The sequence below is a fragment of the Mya arenaria genome, chromosome 9, assembly GCF_026914265.1.
Source record: "Mya arenaria isolate MELC-2E11 chromosome 9, ASM2691426v1".
Taxonomy (NCBI): domain Eukaryota; kingdom Metazoa; phylum Mollusca; class Bivalvia; order Myida; family Myidae; genus Mya; species Mya arenaria.
The window spans coordinates 5,339,583-5,355,549 of NC_069130.1; the positions used below are offsets into that span (position 1 = coordinate 5,339,583).

The 15,967-nt window shown below is 32.1% G+C and overlaps 1 protein-coding gene across 1 annotated transcript; it reads left to right on the plus strand.

The window, feature by feature from the left end:
• The first annotated feature begins 24 nt into the window (after positions 1-24).
• Positions 25-15,821, plus strand: LOC128203438 (uncharacterized). Its single transcript, XM_052904851.1, has 6 exons — positions 25-308; positions 1,292-1,511; positions 2,594-2,779; positions 5,810-5,959; positions 7,465-7,560; positions 7,763-15,821. Exons 2-6 carry the CDS (start codon positions 1,319-1,321, stop codon positions 9,949-9,951), a joined length of 2,814 nt encoding a protein of 937 aa, XP_052760811.1. The 5' UTR covers positions 25-308; positions 1,292-1,318; the 3' UTR covers positions 9,952-15,821.
• Positions 15,822-15,967: the final 146 nt, after the last annotated feature.

Consider the following 15,967-nt stretch of genomic DNA (forward strand, 5'->3'; position numbering starts at 1 on the left):
CAACGATATGGCGTCTGTGACAACAAGTGCGAATAGAGAAACCAAGTCATGGTATCGATTATTTCTCAATGAACTTTAGTCTCTATGAACTTTGTATGGCATTAACTGGAATACAAAGTTGGAATAAGAGAGTGATATTTTTAAAACTCGCGACGAAGAGATTAAATAGGTGTCTTATTCTTAACTTTGTTGCATAGAATTGTCTTTAATTGGATTTTAATATTAATTAATAAATAGTTTTGTTTGTTTACATTCAAACAAGTGGGTTTATAGCCCATAGGTAAATATGTGGGAGTAAACGTAACAAGGTAATAAACTTTATTTTGCTATACTGATAGATGTAGTTGTTACAATACTGCTGTACTTATATATATATTAATAATCATTTTATATTTTTAAACATATATTTATGATTTAGAATAATATTTATAATAATACAACATTTACTTGGTTTGACAATCACTGGCGAAAACGACACTTAGATAACAATAGACCAGAAGATGTATTGAATAAGGGAACCAAATCCAATCACTGGTAGAGCATGTTTGTCAGTATATATCCACACTAATATGCTTTAAGGCAGACCTTTTTATAATTTGGACATTTTTATGTTTTCCTCTATCTTTTAACAGTTAATCTCTTGCCAAAAATATTGAGTATTATGTAAGCTTTAATTCCATTTAAATTTCACAAACAGTAATCATTTATTTACAAAACACGTTTTATTTTAATTTTAATTCAAATGTTTTCTTTCCTGAAAAACATTCAGCCAAAATAAAGTGATTGATATCAATTTAATCTTTGAATACCTTCTGATATTGTAAAAATTGGGACCAATAGCAGCTCTTTAATTCACTGCACTTTATTTGTATTTGCATTATCAGCATGAGTCTGCGAATACCAAAACACATTAAAAACCTCATGGGCATATGAACTATATATACAGATTGTTAGTCGTTCAAGTTAGCATTTTTTTTCTTCGGATTTCTTCCTCTTAAATAAAATTCTGTCAATAATGATATATACTATTTTCTTATATAAATATATTTTCATAAACCATCTGTATGGCACATTACTGTGACTATGCTTTAATAATCCAGCAATAATCCATATTTTCAATTAAAATCATTATGATTAAGTTTTTTTTTTATGTTTTTGCACTTGAACAATACTGTACAAAAGCATTGATTGTTATATATTCATCTATCTTCTCTACATTCTCCAGCACCATAGGGGTATATTTTGAGTGTTATAGAATTTATTTAGAATTTTTATGTTATTTTCCATTCAGGAATGAAATGTGAAAGATAACAAGGCCATGAGTGACCTAGAGGGTCAGTTTGACACGAAACTCCATGAGGCCGTGAGATATGGTGACCTTGAGGAGGTCAAGGTTGCACTGCAGCAAGGTTACGACCCCAACCTGATCGGCTTGTACCAGTGGAATTCTCTACATGAGGCAGCTCACAATGGAGAGAAGGAAATTCTTGAGTTGCTGCTGCAAAAGAAAGGTAACTTAAGTTACTCCCAAATAAGATATACCACAATGAATACAATTGTTTTAATTTACCAAAATGGATGAATAACTATCCAAAACAACTAATGAAGGATACCGTGTTTACCTTAAAAGAAGATGCAGAAAACATGTTTTATCTACCTAATGAGATGATAGTTGATCACTGTAAATCTTTTAGGACCCACCAGCCAGTTAATATTTGTGCATTTTCAGCTATCGATTATGCTCTTATACAATCTTGTTATCAGTTATTGATATTTTCCATAAAATGCATTATTAAGAAAGAAGTTAAAAGTTTATCACTGAAAATTCATTTTTATTAATCATGTGTATGTATTGATTTTAAATACGAGTGTCACTTAAGTTTTTTTCTTGTTGCATATTTAATTTGGAAAAATAACAATTATTAAATTTCTCACTGATCTACAGTAGAATATCACTATTGTTGTGGACAATGTCAGTTAATTAGTTTTATGTTTTAGAGTTTGGAGAAATCTGAGTACTGTCCATACCCAGTGTGTTCATAATGATTTAGTTTATTTTTTATGGCCAAAGTACAAAGCTGGGTAGACATTGTTCTTGTCAAATGGCAAAATTTGAGATAAAAAACACATTTGTACCTTTTTATTTTAAAGAAAAAAACATTGTTCAACAGTTTTACTTTCAAACTTGTCAATGCAAATTGTAAATCCTAATTATATATGGTTATAGGTATCCTGATAACAAGTTAAACATTTTGTTAAAATCAGTAAGGCCTTAAAAATACATGTGGTTCGGGTTACCCGACCCAACCAACCTTAACCCTACTGTTATATAGTCTGTTAGTAAGAAATAAATAAATATTTTTTTAAGTGTGCGTTTTAATATGTAGTTTAAAACTTTATACAGAAGACTTAACTTAAACACCATTGTCCAATTATGACAATAACATTATTACATAAAGATTAACAATATACCTACTCTACCTGTTTTTGACAAGGATATACCACTAACCAAACCATTTATTTATTTTGTTTTTGGTGAGGCAGAAATAAATCTATAATATTTTTATAAATAATAATTTTATTTTTTTCACAGGTGATCCAAACAAGCAGGACTACCTGCGGTCCCGCACTGCAATGCACTACGCCGCCGAGAATGGACACGTGGTCTGTCTTCAGATGCTGGTTGATGCTGGTGGGAAATACCATATCAAAGATTCCAGTGGAAAAGATTGCCTGGACGTTGTCACCCCTGGCGGGAGAAAGATCCTTGAAAAACTCAGTATGTGAATTTTGTATTAAATGATATGGCAACTGCAGCAATTTACCAATGGCACTGTTTCAATTGCTGTATATGTTTTGACCAGCTTAGACTTGTTTAATATTAACAACAAATTTAATTCTGGATGTTGATGATTGAATACTTTTCTGTTATTATTGGAGACAGTAAATCTTACAATTGTCCTTTAAAAAAATTGCCATTGTTTACTGTAAAGCATGTTATGACTTTTCAATTCCCTCTAGACAAATTTTCATGACAAATAAGCCAATATTAGGATTAACAGATTAACTTTTTTTAGACAAACAAAACCAATGGACAGAAATTTTACTAGTTTCTTTTGTTCATATTATTATTTTTATGTCAGGTTAACTGTTTGTCTGTGGTTAAGCTTTATCTTATATATACTATGATAATAGAGCTATTAAAGTATTTGAAGAATGTGAAAAGATTTGCATCATTTCTTATTAAATTTGGTTACCGGGGTAACCTTTCTATCGCAATTCTTGCATACATGCCATATTTCTGAGAGGCTTCCCAGGGGATTTTGGTCTGAATTCCAGGGGATTTTTATATTACACCAGGGGATTTTTACGCGACGAAATTTGCGCAATATCTGCAGTTATAATATAAGAAGAAATACACTCAAATTACAATAATTTTTGGACTTAGTCATCATGGTCCTTCATGGAATTTCACACTCATAATATTATTGATGCTTTCCATTGTCAACCTTAAGCAAGTTTTGAAAAAAAAAATTTTTTGGGATATGGCATGTATGTTCATGAATGCTATAAGAATTAAAGTTGCTGGCAGAAATGAATTGTGCATATGTTTGTAGGAATACCCTGCTTAACTCATTTCAGTAATAGTTACTTTTAGATGCCAATCTAATCCCAGCTGAAACTATTGGGAAAAGTCTAAGAAATATATAAATATATATAACCATGGTGTTTATATAGGGATATTTCATTCATGGTCAGTCAATACAGACTTTCTAAAAGTTTTCTAAAATTGATAAAAATGAGCTATGGCAAGATTCTTATACTTTTTAGTTAACAATAATTATATGCATTCTGTATTGAATGACCACAAATGTGATTGTCTATTTATATCGTAAGTATTAATTTGATGATTTACAGCGCTATAATCATAAAACCTCGCAATAATGTACTTTTGTTTTCAATGCTTTTCATTTTATGAGATGAGTCAGGTCACATCAAAAGTAACTACTCTAGCTACATGTATAATATATAAAACTATATAATGATATTATTTCAAGATGGTGATTTTTTTATGATATTATTTGTGTAGATTTTTATTCCCTTTCCATAAATGTAATCTGTAATGGGTTTTATACCAATAATAAAGAAGTTATTAGTGTTTCTACATTAATACAAGGGTCATACACGATCAGATGGCTTATCAGTTATTGGAAAATGCCAAGATATTCAAGGTATCTCATCTGACTGGGTCTCAGAATGAAATGGGTTAATAGTGATCCTTTTCAGAATTCAAATTTCAATTGACATGTTTGTGTCAGTAATGAAAGAAGTCATTTGAAGTTAGTGCCCAAGATTTACAGCCAATAAAAGCTTTACTCCTGCTAATCTGTGTTGCTTTTGTTACCAATTATTGGTAAGGATTTGGAACTTTTATATCTTAGCAACATGAAGGAAATTAAGCATGTGTATTTGACAGTTTCAGTGTATTTTTCTTGTGCAAAATAATAGTTTTATGAATAAATGTAAATAACCTCGATGTGTCTGACTGACAAAACAATAATAATGTCCCAACATGGGTGCAACCCAACTTTCATGACTGAAATAAATTCTGACTTCTTATTCACAATTTACTTCAATTTTATAATAACACCTATTTGTGAATGACATTTGTATAATAAGATTATATATAATAAGGCACCAATTTTCCATACTCAGTCAAGGTTAGTAGAAGCTTACAAAAGATCTCATAGTTTCTCTCCCAAAGAAGTAAAGGTGCAAATTATATACCAACTTTAACAGCAATAGAAATTTATACATGAGTAATTATTGCATTGAAGCAAGTTCAGTATGTTGATATAATAATAGATATGTAACTATATATAGAAACAAAGTTATGTTGATTTTTTTCCATGTCCCTGAAAAGTTGTGTCCTCAGCACACCATTGGGGCATATTTCGAGTTATACAAATAATTGGCTTTTATTGGCTGATTGGCCTTCAGAGATTATCTTAACACAGGGGCAATTATCAATCAAAGCACCCACTAACCAATATTTTATTCTCCAGTTAACGACCTTATGAAGCTATAACAACCAGGGACATACATGCTCAAGGTTAAATGCCATCATTTATTAATAATCATGAGACTATTTGTAATCCAATCTGAATATAAGAACCAACCTTATTTGATAACATTGCCTCTTCTATCCCCGGGGCTAACCTGCTACTGAAAGACTAAGACAGAAACATTGTAGTAATGAAGTAATCATAGCTAAACCACTCTCATGTCTTTCCCAGGGGCTCCCAGCCTGCTACTGAACGACGTAGACAATAAAATGGTAGTAATTTACTAATCTTAGCTAAATAACTCTCTTCCTTTTCCTATGAGCTCTCGGCCTGCTACTGAAAAACGTGAACAGTCACATATGGTAGTAATGTAGTTATCATAGCTAAACCACTCTTCTCTTTCCCAGGGGGTCTTGGCCTGCTACTGAAGGACGTAGACGTTTGCATGGAAGTTGTGTAGTAATCATAGCTAAACAACTTTTCTCTCTACCAGGGGCCCGCGACCTGCTACCGAAAGACCAGGATATGCAAACAATATCTGAAGGCTTCTCTAGCGACCAGTCACATGACATAGTTATGTAGTAATTATAGCTAAATAACTCTCTTCTCTCTACCAGGGGCTTGTGACCTGCTACTGAATGACAGGGAAATCAACACGGTGTCTGACGAAGGCATCTCCAACAACAAATCACATGACATAGTTATGTAGTAATTATAGTTAAATAGCTCTTTTCTCTCATCAGGGGCTCGTGACCTGCTACTGAAGGAAGGGGACATCACCACAGTATCTGATGAAGGCATCTCCAGTGACCAGTCACAGGACGCGAGTTCACTGATCTGCAGTAGAAAATCATCCATTGACTCCGTAGACTCTCTGAGGGACAAAGGGCCTGGTACGTAGATTTTACACTGTTTTTAGCTCGACTATTCGAGTAAGAGCTATAGTAAGGAGAGCTATACTACTCACGGCGTCGGCGTTGGCATCACACCTTTAAGTCATTATCTCAGTAAATACATCAGTTATTGCATTGAAACTTTGGATATGTATTCCCAACTATCTTACATACTAAATTAATGAAGTTAGATAACAATTATTTGAATATTATGCTAATAATAGGCCTCTATTATTCGACTTAGAAATTCTGGACAGGTTAAGGTTTTGCGTGTAAGCAAACATAGGTTAATATCTCAGCAACTACATGAGGTATTGCATTGAGACTTTATACAATGGTAGTCCAACCTACTTAATTAACCAAGTTAGATAACTCTAGTTAATGCAAAATAATTGCCCTTTATTATTCGACTTAAATTCTGGTTAAGGTTTTGCATGTAACCACATTTAAGTCAATATCTCAGGAAATATATCATGTATTGCATTGAAACATTAGATATGTATTCCCAGATAACACTTTTTTGAATATAATGCAAATTATGGGCCTTTATTATTTGACTTAGACATTCTGATTAAGGTTTTGCATTTAAGCACACATAGGTTAATATCTCAGCAATTACTTGATGGACTGCATTGAGACTTTATACAATGGTACTCAACCATCCAATCTACTTAAATAAACAAGTAAGATAACTCCAGTTTGCATTAAATTAAAATAATGGCCCCTTTTTTATTCCACATAGAAATTCTGGTTAAGGTTTTGCATGTAACCACTTTTAAGTCAGTACCTCAGCGAATACATCATGTATTGCATTGAAACTTTACACACAGGCTCCAATCTATTTAACCTTCTTATTTAATCAAGTAAGATAACTCTATCTTTTATAATATATAATTTTTGCCCCTTTATTATGCGACTTAGAAATTCTGGTTAAGGTCTTGCATGTTAGCACAAATATCAGATAAAAAAAGATAATATCTCAGCAACTATTTGATGTATTGCATTGAGACTTTATACAATGGTATTCAACCACCCAACTTAATTGAATAACCAAGTTAGATAACTGTACTTTGCAAATAATGGCCCTTTATTATTAGACTTAGAAATTCTCGTTAAATTTTGCATGGAACCACATTTATGTTAATATCTCAACACACCATGTATTGCATTGAAATCTAATCTAACAGTGATCCATGCATGTTTCGCCTAAACATTTCAATTCTTACATTGAAAAGCGACAGAATAGTCGAGAGCGCTGTCTCTGTGACAGCTCTTGTTATATTCTAAAGTTGTTTTAATAAAAAATGAAAAATATGAGTTTTATGGAAATTTGTTTTCAAATCAGTAATTTTGATAGATCGCATGATTATACAGTTAGAGTTAGTCCAGTGTGAAATTAATATTATTGTATAAGAAAATGGTGTGTTTTTGTCATATAATATACATGTATTTACAAAAAAATCAGCATGCCAATTGTATAAAACTGGTTAAATCTTTTGTTTCAGGCCTTGGTAATTTGCATGTTACCGTGGAGTACCATTCTGGGAAGGCGACGCTCAAAGTCCGTATCTGGCAGATATCAGACCTGCTTCTTCCACCTCGTAAGTAGACAGTTATCTGATTTATAAACAGTATTGTACATACATATGAATTATTAATTTTGTATAATTGTGTAATTACTCACAGCTAATATGCCCAAATTATGATGTAGAAATTAATATTGCTTTCTGGTCTTATTGTAATTAAATCTTAAAGCTTGCATAAAACTACAATTGGTAACATAAAGCATTGTTGTGTTTCCAGCAAGCACTTCAATGATCCATTCCATCTATGTAAAAAGTTACCTCCAGCCTGATAAGAAGAAGGATTCCAAACGCAAAACAGAGGAAGTCAAGGTCGACTCCTCTGAAGGTCATATCCATTGGCGACGCCGGAAAACTGTTGCTGTGCAGCATGTGTTTACTCCAGCATGTTTCAAGTTTGACAGGGCTCTTGAATACTCCGGCATCACTAATGAACATATCAAAGAAAAAAGCATTCAAATTGAAGTGTGCATTACGCAAAGGTATTCCCATAGGAGTTTTCTTGTTGGAATGGTTCGGATGTCACTAAGGTCAGCAGTGAAAAAGCTAGTTAAGGAGAAAATACCTTTAATTCCTTGTATGAATCACACAATTCCAACAAATATGAAGGTCTACAGTGCCTCAGAGTTGAGTGTAATGAATAACACGCCTGGTGGGGATATTTTCTTTAGTTATCCGAATGTGAGAATAGTGCTTCCAGAAGACTCGGATGATCGTAGCGATAAAGCTGCTAGTAACCCAGATCTTCAAAGATCACCTTTGCAACTGAACTCTCCCACAGTGGAGGTAGATATGGATAGTCACTATAGATTTGTGCAACAAGTCCCAAAATTAGACCTTAGTAATATGGCCCTTGATGAGAGTGGCTATTCAAGTGAGTTCCATGTGTCTATTCCAAGTGAAATAGAGAGCCCTGATTCTAACAGCTCGCAAAGTAACATCTCAGGTCCTATTCATGCTTTTGAGTCAAGTATAACTCAAACACAAGCAACTGTTGTAAAAAAGACTAAAGCTACTCCTAATTTAGAGGATATTTCTGAAGACAGAGTGCCAAGAGGAATCAAAAACAACGAAGCATCTATTGAGATAACTGATCTTGATGAGGATAATTTAGACTCTGTTACTATTGACACAAATTTAGATATCAAGAAGAAAAGCTCAAAGAAAAATGCTGTGAAAACATCCACAAAAGAACAGCAAGAAACTACAGAAAACATTGAAATTAAGGTCGAACCAAAGAGTCATCTTGATAAAAAAGATAAGAAGAGAAGGTCAAGAAAATCTGGCAAAAGATCTGATGAAAATTCTGGTGGATCATCAAGGTCCCGGTCTCAATCACCAGAGTGGGACTTTTATGACATTCCAACTGAAGTGGTCACTCAAACTAATGAACCCAGTGTGTCCCCTTGGAAAGAAGGGGCAGCCCCAGTGATTTTGCCTATGGAAACTCAAATGGGAATACCTAATGCAAAGGAGCAGCAAAGTTTACTTGCACAGGAGAAAGATAAGAGTATCAGGCGGTCTAAGAAAAAGAGCAGTCAGCCTATACCGGGCAAGGCTGTACCTGTACATGTAGTTCCTGCCATTATTGTTACTCAACCTTCAATCAAGGACAAAAAAGGGAAAAAGTCCTCCAAAGTCCTTCAAGAATCTGCTGTTGTGAATATGCCTGAATCTAAAGAAGTAGTGGATGAAATTGAGATGAGAGAAATTGTGATTCATAACAAAGGTAAAGATGAATACAAGATAAATGCTGAAAAAACAGGACTAAAGAAAATAGAACGGAAAGCTTTTGTTAATGTTGGAAAAGCTTTGAGTTTGAAAACAAAACCTGAATCAGTTAAACCTAAAGAAAATGAGACAAAAGATAAGGCTACTGATAAAACTGAAAATGAATCTAAAGTCTCAAAGTTTAAGTTAAAGTTGCGGAAACTGAGAAAAGGAAAGGACCCAGAACCAAAAATTACTATAGATAAGAATGTGCCTAGGATAAGTGATATTGTAACAGAGACAGACTTGACTAGTGTAATAGTGGATAAATCAAGTGTATCAGATTTGAACCAGTCTGGAACAGGAAATGAACAGGAGACTGGTTCTTCTGTAGTCTTAGACATGGAGAAGCTTGTATATCAATCTTCTGGAGCACATGTTGTGGAACTGATTGAAGATGACATCAGCATTACTGAACTTGGTGATAACGGTCAACTTTTCACAGACCGATCAGAGGCGCCATCTTTAATGGCTTTTTCTGACCTAGAGAGTGGATTTGGGGACTACCATTTACCTGAATGTAAGTCTCCAACCAATTACATGGTCCCAATGCAGGTTTATGACCCTGATGATACAAGTTGTGATGAATCCCTCGCTTTTGAGCATGAAAACTGCCGTATTCCTACAACTGAATTGTAGCAGTATTTCCATAACATCAAAATGTGTTGTTTGTAAGACAAAAACTAAGTTTTTTTAAAGTTACTACAAAGTTTATAAATAATTTGTATGCAAGGTTTATTTTTTGTGAATTAAATGTTAAGGTTTGAAAAGATTATGCAAAATGTATGGTAATTTTTTTAAATTTAATTACATTGATATATTTTCTCAGGATTTCTGAGGTGCATAACAATGCTTAAGACAATCAAATTAAATGGCAGGGAAAGCTGTCTCTGTATGTTTTATATGTATGTGTCTGTTAACTTTTATATGGGGAATGGCAGTTATATCCTCTACATAATATATATCAATGTTTTCATCATTTATGAAGCATAGCTCTCTTATAAGGATACATGTAGCTGTAAAACTGAATAACCAAATGACTTGTTTGCTATCAGCTCTTGAGAGAATGGTTCTAACTAACTTGTATTAACTAAATCATAGTGAAATACTGTTGGATATATAGTTATATATTTGATATTTGTTTAAGCATTAATATAATTTTTTAACCTGTGGATAGTATCCTTTATTATTAATATACTTTTCCGTAGATCGGAACGTAGGCCATAGATTACTACTACTACAATGTATGTTATTTTTTTACTTAATGCATTTAGATTGCATTTCATTTAATTGATTACTTACTATTCCGCTAATTGTATGTTAATTGTTTTTGCGGAAGTGTTCTGAATATTTCAAAAATAAGAAATAGGTTCTAATTTTGGTCTGCTTTTTGGAATCTCTGTCAAAATAAAAACCCTCTGGCTTGTTTATAGAATAATCTATCTATTGATAATGTTCCAATTGTTGTTTAAGTATTCGAGGTCTCTCACAGAGCCAAGATCTTAAAGACTAGTGGTACAATTATCGGTTATAAGGTCACCCAACTGTACAATAGTCTTTATAACTTCTTGCCAATATTATGTTATCATTTCTATTTATCCACTATCCTATATATCTCACATTTTTGTGGCTAAGGCCTTAAAAAAATAAACCTGGTTTTTGGGTAACCAGACCCTGAGTGGGGTTTTTTGATAAAAAATAATCTGATTTTCCAATTTTCAGTTGTTGTTGACCATTTGTGTTGAATACAATTAAAAGCATAAAGTATTAATTATTTATACATAATATACCGAAATGACATGGTTAGCATTCATGACTAGCTTTGCTTTTTATTGGACTTAAAAACAAAACAAAAAAAACCTGGTTCCCCAACCATATCTAGCATTTTTGAGACCATTGCCCAAAACTCAGATATATTTTTGTGTTGAGGCCTTACAATTGAATCTAGATTGCATTTGAAATCTTGTCAAGGAATTTTGTAATTTTCCCTTTGTGTAAAAGTAATTATTGTGAATTGAATTGTTCGGTTTAAACTGATTAAACTGGTAAACAGGATTGGCTTTAATAAATGATTAAGGAACTTAATATATCCATTCTCTTCTTTAGAAACCAATATATTCAGCATACACTTCAGTCAATTTATTGAATATAAATTTTAGATTATTTTCAAACTTGTTTGAGAAGAGATTTGTTTTATTTGAATACTGCTGTTGAATATTTCTGTTAGATACATTATTTATAGGGTAGAAATTGATTTGGCATTAAGTTTCTCGTGCGATGTCATATTTACATTATTCTCATGCCTCAATTATTAGAGATTATGACATAGAAATAGTAATTTGAGTATTTTAATAGCGCTATATAAAAGTGTGGTCATATTACATGTGTGTTTGCACTGTTTACAAATGTCATGGTGACTTCAAAATACAGACAGTGTACATAAAACATTATTTATTTATTTATTTACATTTAGCTTAGATTCAGACTGAAGTCCTTTTTTGTATAAAATTGCAGCTTATGATCTTTTCTTAAGTATAAATTTTAAAGGGACTAGACACCATTGTCCAATAATCAGAAAATACAGTATTTCCCAGGACAAGCCTAGAATTGTCAATATGAGCTAGTATGATGCTGATAATGCATCATTTTACATGATTAAAAGAATATTTTGTCACTGTCTATCTGAGTTTACCTGTGAAAAAAATGTCAAGTGATTAGTAAAGATGAATAAACTGATACTATTTCTTAATTTATTTGATTTGTGTAGATGACAGACCCAGTAAAATTGAAAAATACGCAAAAACTGTGAAAGATGCCTGTGTCGTAAACGATGTGATACATCAGTAAGTAAGATTCAATGCGATGTACACAGGGATGTCAATTTTATCTAAGTTTCTTACTATTTTCCTATTATTTTACAGTGGCATCATCTGGTGTCTAATCCCTTTAAAATTTAAAGTTTCCTGAAATATAAAGATTTTCTTTAAACAAAAATATGTGTATCTTGTTTGAACTCTTCACAGGGTCACAATAAAATAATTCTAATTTAGTACTTAGAATTTATGTTTTAAGGAACATTAATTTCCATGTATAACATGGTCGCATGCATTTTTCATAAACCATGGCTCATTTCAGAATTGATCATTTCAGATCTGACCTACGTGTAATTAAGAGCAGTCCTCTGTTTTGCTACGTTAACACTTTTACTTATCAGTTGTTTTAATTATGCATAGAGATATTTCTTTGTAATGTGATTTACTGCAGAATATTTGAACACTCCGTGTATTCATTGGCCGCATATTTCCAGACTAACTTATTACTGTGATAAATGGGTAATTTTTCAAATTCCAGAGGACTGCTGATATCAAGAGAGTAGTTAAATATAGCTGACAAGTTTATACAGTGCAATTATATATAGCTTAAAGTACTTCCCTATAACAAATGTCAATTTAAAAGATCTATGATTCAAGTAAGTTCTATGACCAAAATAATTTTTTGAGTCCCAACAAATGAATGCAATTATATGTATTTAGGATTTATCAATAATAATGTAAGCTTGTGCTGCTTTTAAAGCTTTACTCTCACAGATTGACCATTTTGACAACTTGGAATGAGTCAATTTAGCTTAATTGTCTTGGAACAAGTGATATAAGACTGCTGACAATTAAAAGATCAGATTGCAGTTTTTCAAATTTTAATATTGAAAACGAGTTTTAAGGCAGCTTTCCAAACAGTTTAGATCTGTTCTATTAGGAGTTATCTTATATGACTGAATTGAAGGTGTTGATGAAAAAATGCAATGATTCTGAGTCAAAAATTGAAATAAAAGTCATAACTGTCAATCTGTGAGAGTGCAGCTTTAAGAAAAACAGTACTGGTACAGCATTGTATAATTATGTTTGGTGGCATAATTATAGATGTCATTCAAAAATACAAATGTTGACTTCACCATGAAAATTGTTCAAGATGTTCTCATCAAACTTGGTCCCCATAGTTACAACGACAAAACACATCTGTGTGGCAAGTCACATCATTATTGGTGAAATATCTGTTGAGTTGTGGTCCCTGATCAAACGAAAAATACAAGCATGCCTTCAATTTAGAACATAATCAAACTAAAGCAACATTTACTTTTGTACCGGTATTCATAATTTTTATACATCTTCAAAACAAATCAAAAGTGGAAAGTCATGTTTTTACTAGAATGTAGGAAGTGAATTTCTGTTTTAAAATGGCTGTAATAATATATCAGGATTAATATATTGACATTTTACTTTTTCATGTGTATTAATGTAGTTAAATTAATATAAGTAAAACCATATTTACAGGGATAATGCTTTTGTTTAACCCTTGGCATGCTGGGTAAATTGTCGTCTGCTCAAAAATGTCGTCTGGTTTATTCTAAATTTCTTTCAATTTACTTAAAACTTTGGGGATATATTGACTGAGTGGCAAACAGCTTGGAACCTGTCCAGGCGCCGAGTTACTCGGTGTCTGGTCTGGTTCCAAGCTGTTTGCAAAGCCTTTAAAATCGCCATCAGCAGCCTAAGGGTTAATTTTACCTTGAAAAATTCCTGCTCCTAACAGTTTGAAATATTGTGATGTTGAATTAGCGTTTGTTATCATCGAAGGGTATTTTTTATGTCCATGTTATGTTTTTCTACCTCAATGTAAATTAAGAAAGGTGTATAGTTGTAAGATACCTCTTTTGTACAGATGTAACTAACACACAGTTTTTGTGGCACAATTAATTATCATAATATAAGGTTAGTTAGTACATTTGATTTTTTCACATTATATTATACTAATTTCTATTACTAGCTTTATTTATATGATTCTCCTATGAATATATTGAATTTTACTTCTAAATTGTATGCATATTGTTTTATCTTTATTAATGAAATGTCCTGCAATTCGTATAATGTCAATTTGTGTACATTGCAAAACTATTTTTGAGATTTATTATCATGTCTTCCAAGAGAATAATATTATGAGGCCCATCCAAGAAAAATAATATGACAAAATCAGAGAGGGCAAATATTTTTTTGCAATTTGTTAATATTCTTAGTATCCTACTCCCCAAACTATAGAATGCTTGTCAAAGTACAAATAAATTCTAATTTCAAGTAAAGATATTGTGCATATGGTGGCAATATTTTTTGTCAAATTTATCAAGTCAATATCATTGTCTATTTTACTGATCCTGGATGGGCTGTTTTATGATGCAAATTATTATTACGGTAGTGACCCTGTTTCATAAATCATGTGCTATCAGAAATCTTCTTTTTTATTGAAAGAACCTGCATTTAATATGTGTTGTGTGTTAACCAAAGACTATTCATTCTGTCTATGTCTCCATTTTCAATTGCTCATTCTCTGGGTGCCATCAATTTATTCATTCTCCGTCTTAAATGGTAGTCTGTATTGATTTAATAATTACAGCAAGTTTTGTTGATAACGGTTTATGGCACTTGTCTGTTCCTTAACAGAGAAACACTGAAAGAAAGAAATTCTTCAATATTTTAAGAAGAATGTTATCTTTATAGACCAGACTTTCACTTTATGCATGTTTCTTCCTAGATATACGTTTATTTAAAGGTATCTACAATTATGTGGATTTTAGATGCCTTGTGATCCCATATTATTTTTGTATCATTTGAAAGGATTTTGTGAGTAGAAAAAGAATGTGTAAAACTCATACAGAAGTCAATTATATAACACATTGATAACTTATCCATAGGTTATTTTTTGGTTAGTAAAATTGGCAAATTTACGTCATTTGATTGGTGCATAGTGATAAAGGGATACATATTGACCAAATGGCAAATAGGAGATATTACAAATGAACCTTTTTGGCTCTTAAAGATTGTAAAATAGGTAATTTTCATAATGTCTGCTTTCTGAGTGAGTTGACATAACATTTGAAATACAAACTGCAATTAAATTTATATGTAATGTAGTTATTTTTTTTAGTGTATCATTTTACATATTACGAAACAGGAAGCGTTGAAATGATAACAAACCCTGACCCTATGATAACAAAATTATATGTGGTAACCTGGCATCAAAATTTAACATTACTGCCATTGCAAAATGGCATGATTAAATAAAAAACTTATTTGTATAATGAATACCTGTCCCTAATATAATTGAAATAATTAGATAATTCATTTTCAATGCTTTTTCCTTCAATATCTAAATGAAGAGTCTGGAATGTGAAACTGAAGGAAGTGAAAATGAAGGTTTTCACAGTTTCATTGGACTGTTAATTGTTTTCCTTGCTTCCGATAATTTCTTTTGTAAGGTGTTGATGAAATAGGATGTTTCTGCTAATAGACATCTCTCAGTTTTTGCTCAAACAACAATGTTCGATAATTGAACTACACAGACTTATTAACATTCTGCCGTTAACTTAAATTGTAACTTATCATGTTAGTTCATGCTTTGGGATCATGCTGTAGATCGGAACTCAAGAGGGTGGTTCACAGTATGCAGTATGCACAATATAATTTTTTTTAGCATTACTAGTACTCCTTACACAGACTATGGATAGATTTTTTGGCCAATTTTGTATGGTTTGAAATTTGTAAGACCAGGTTTTTTTGGCAAACATGTTACAACGTTTTATTTCACATCATCATTGATTCGCAAAAAA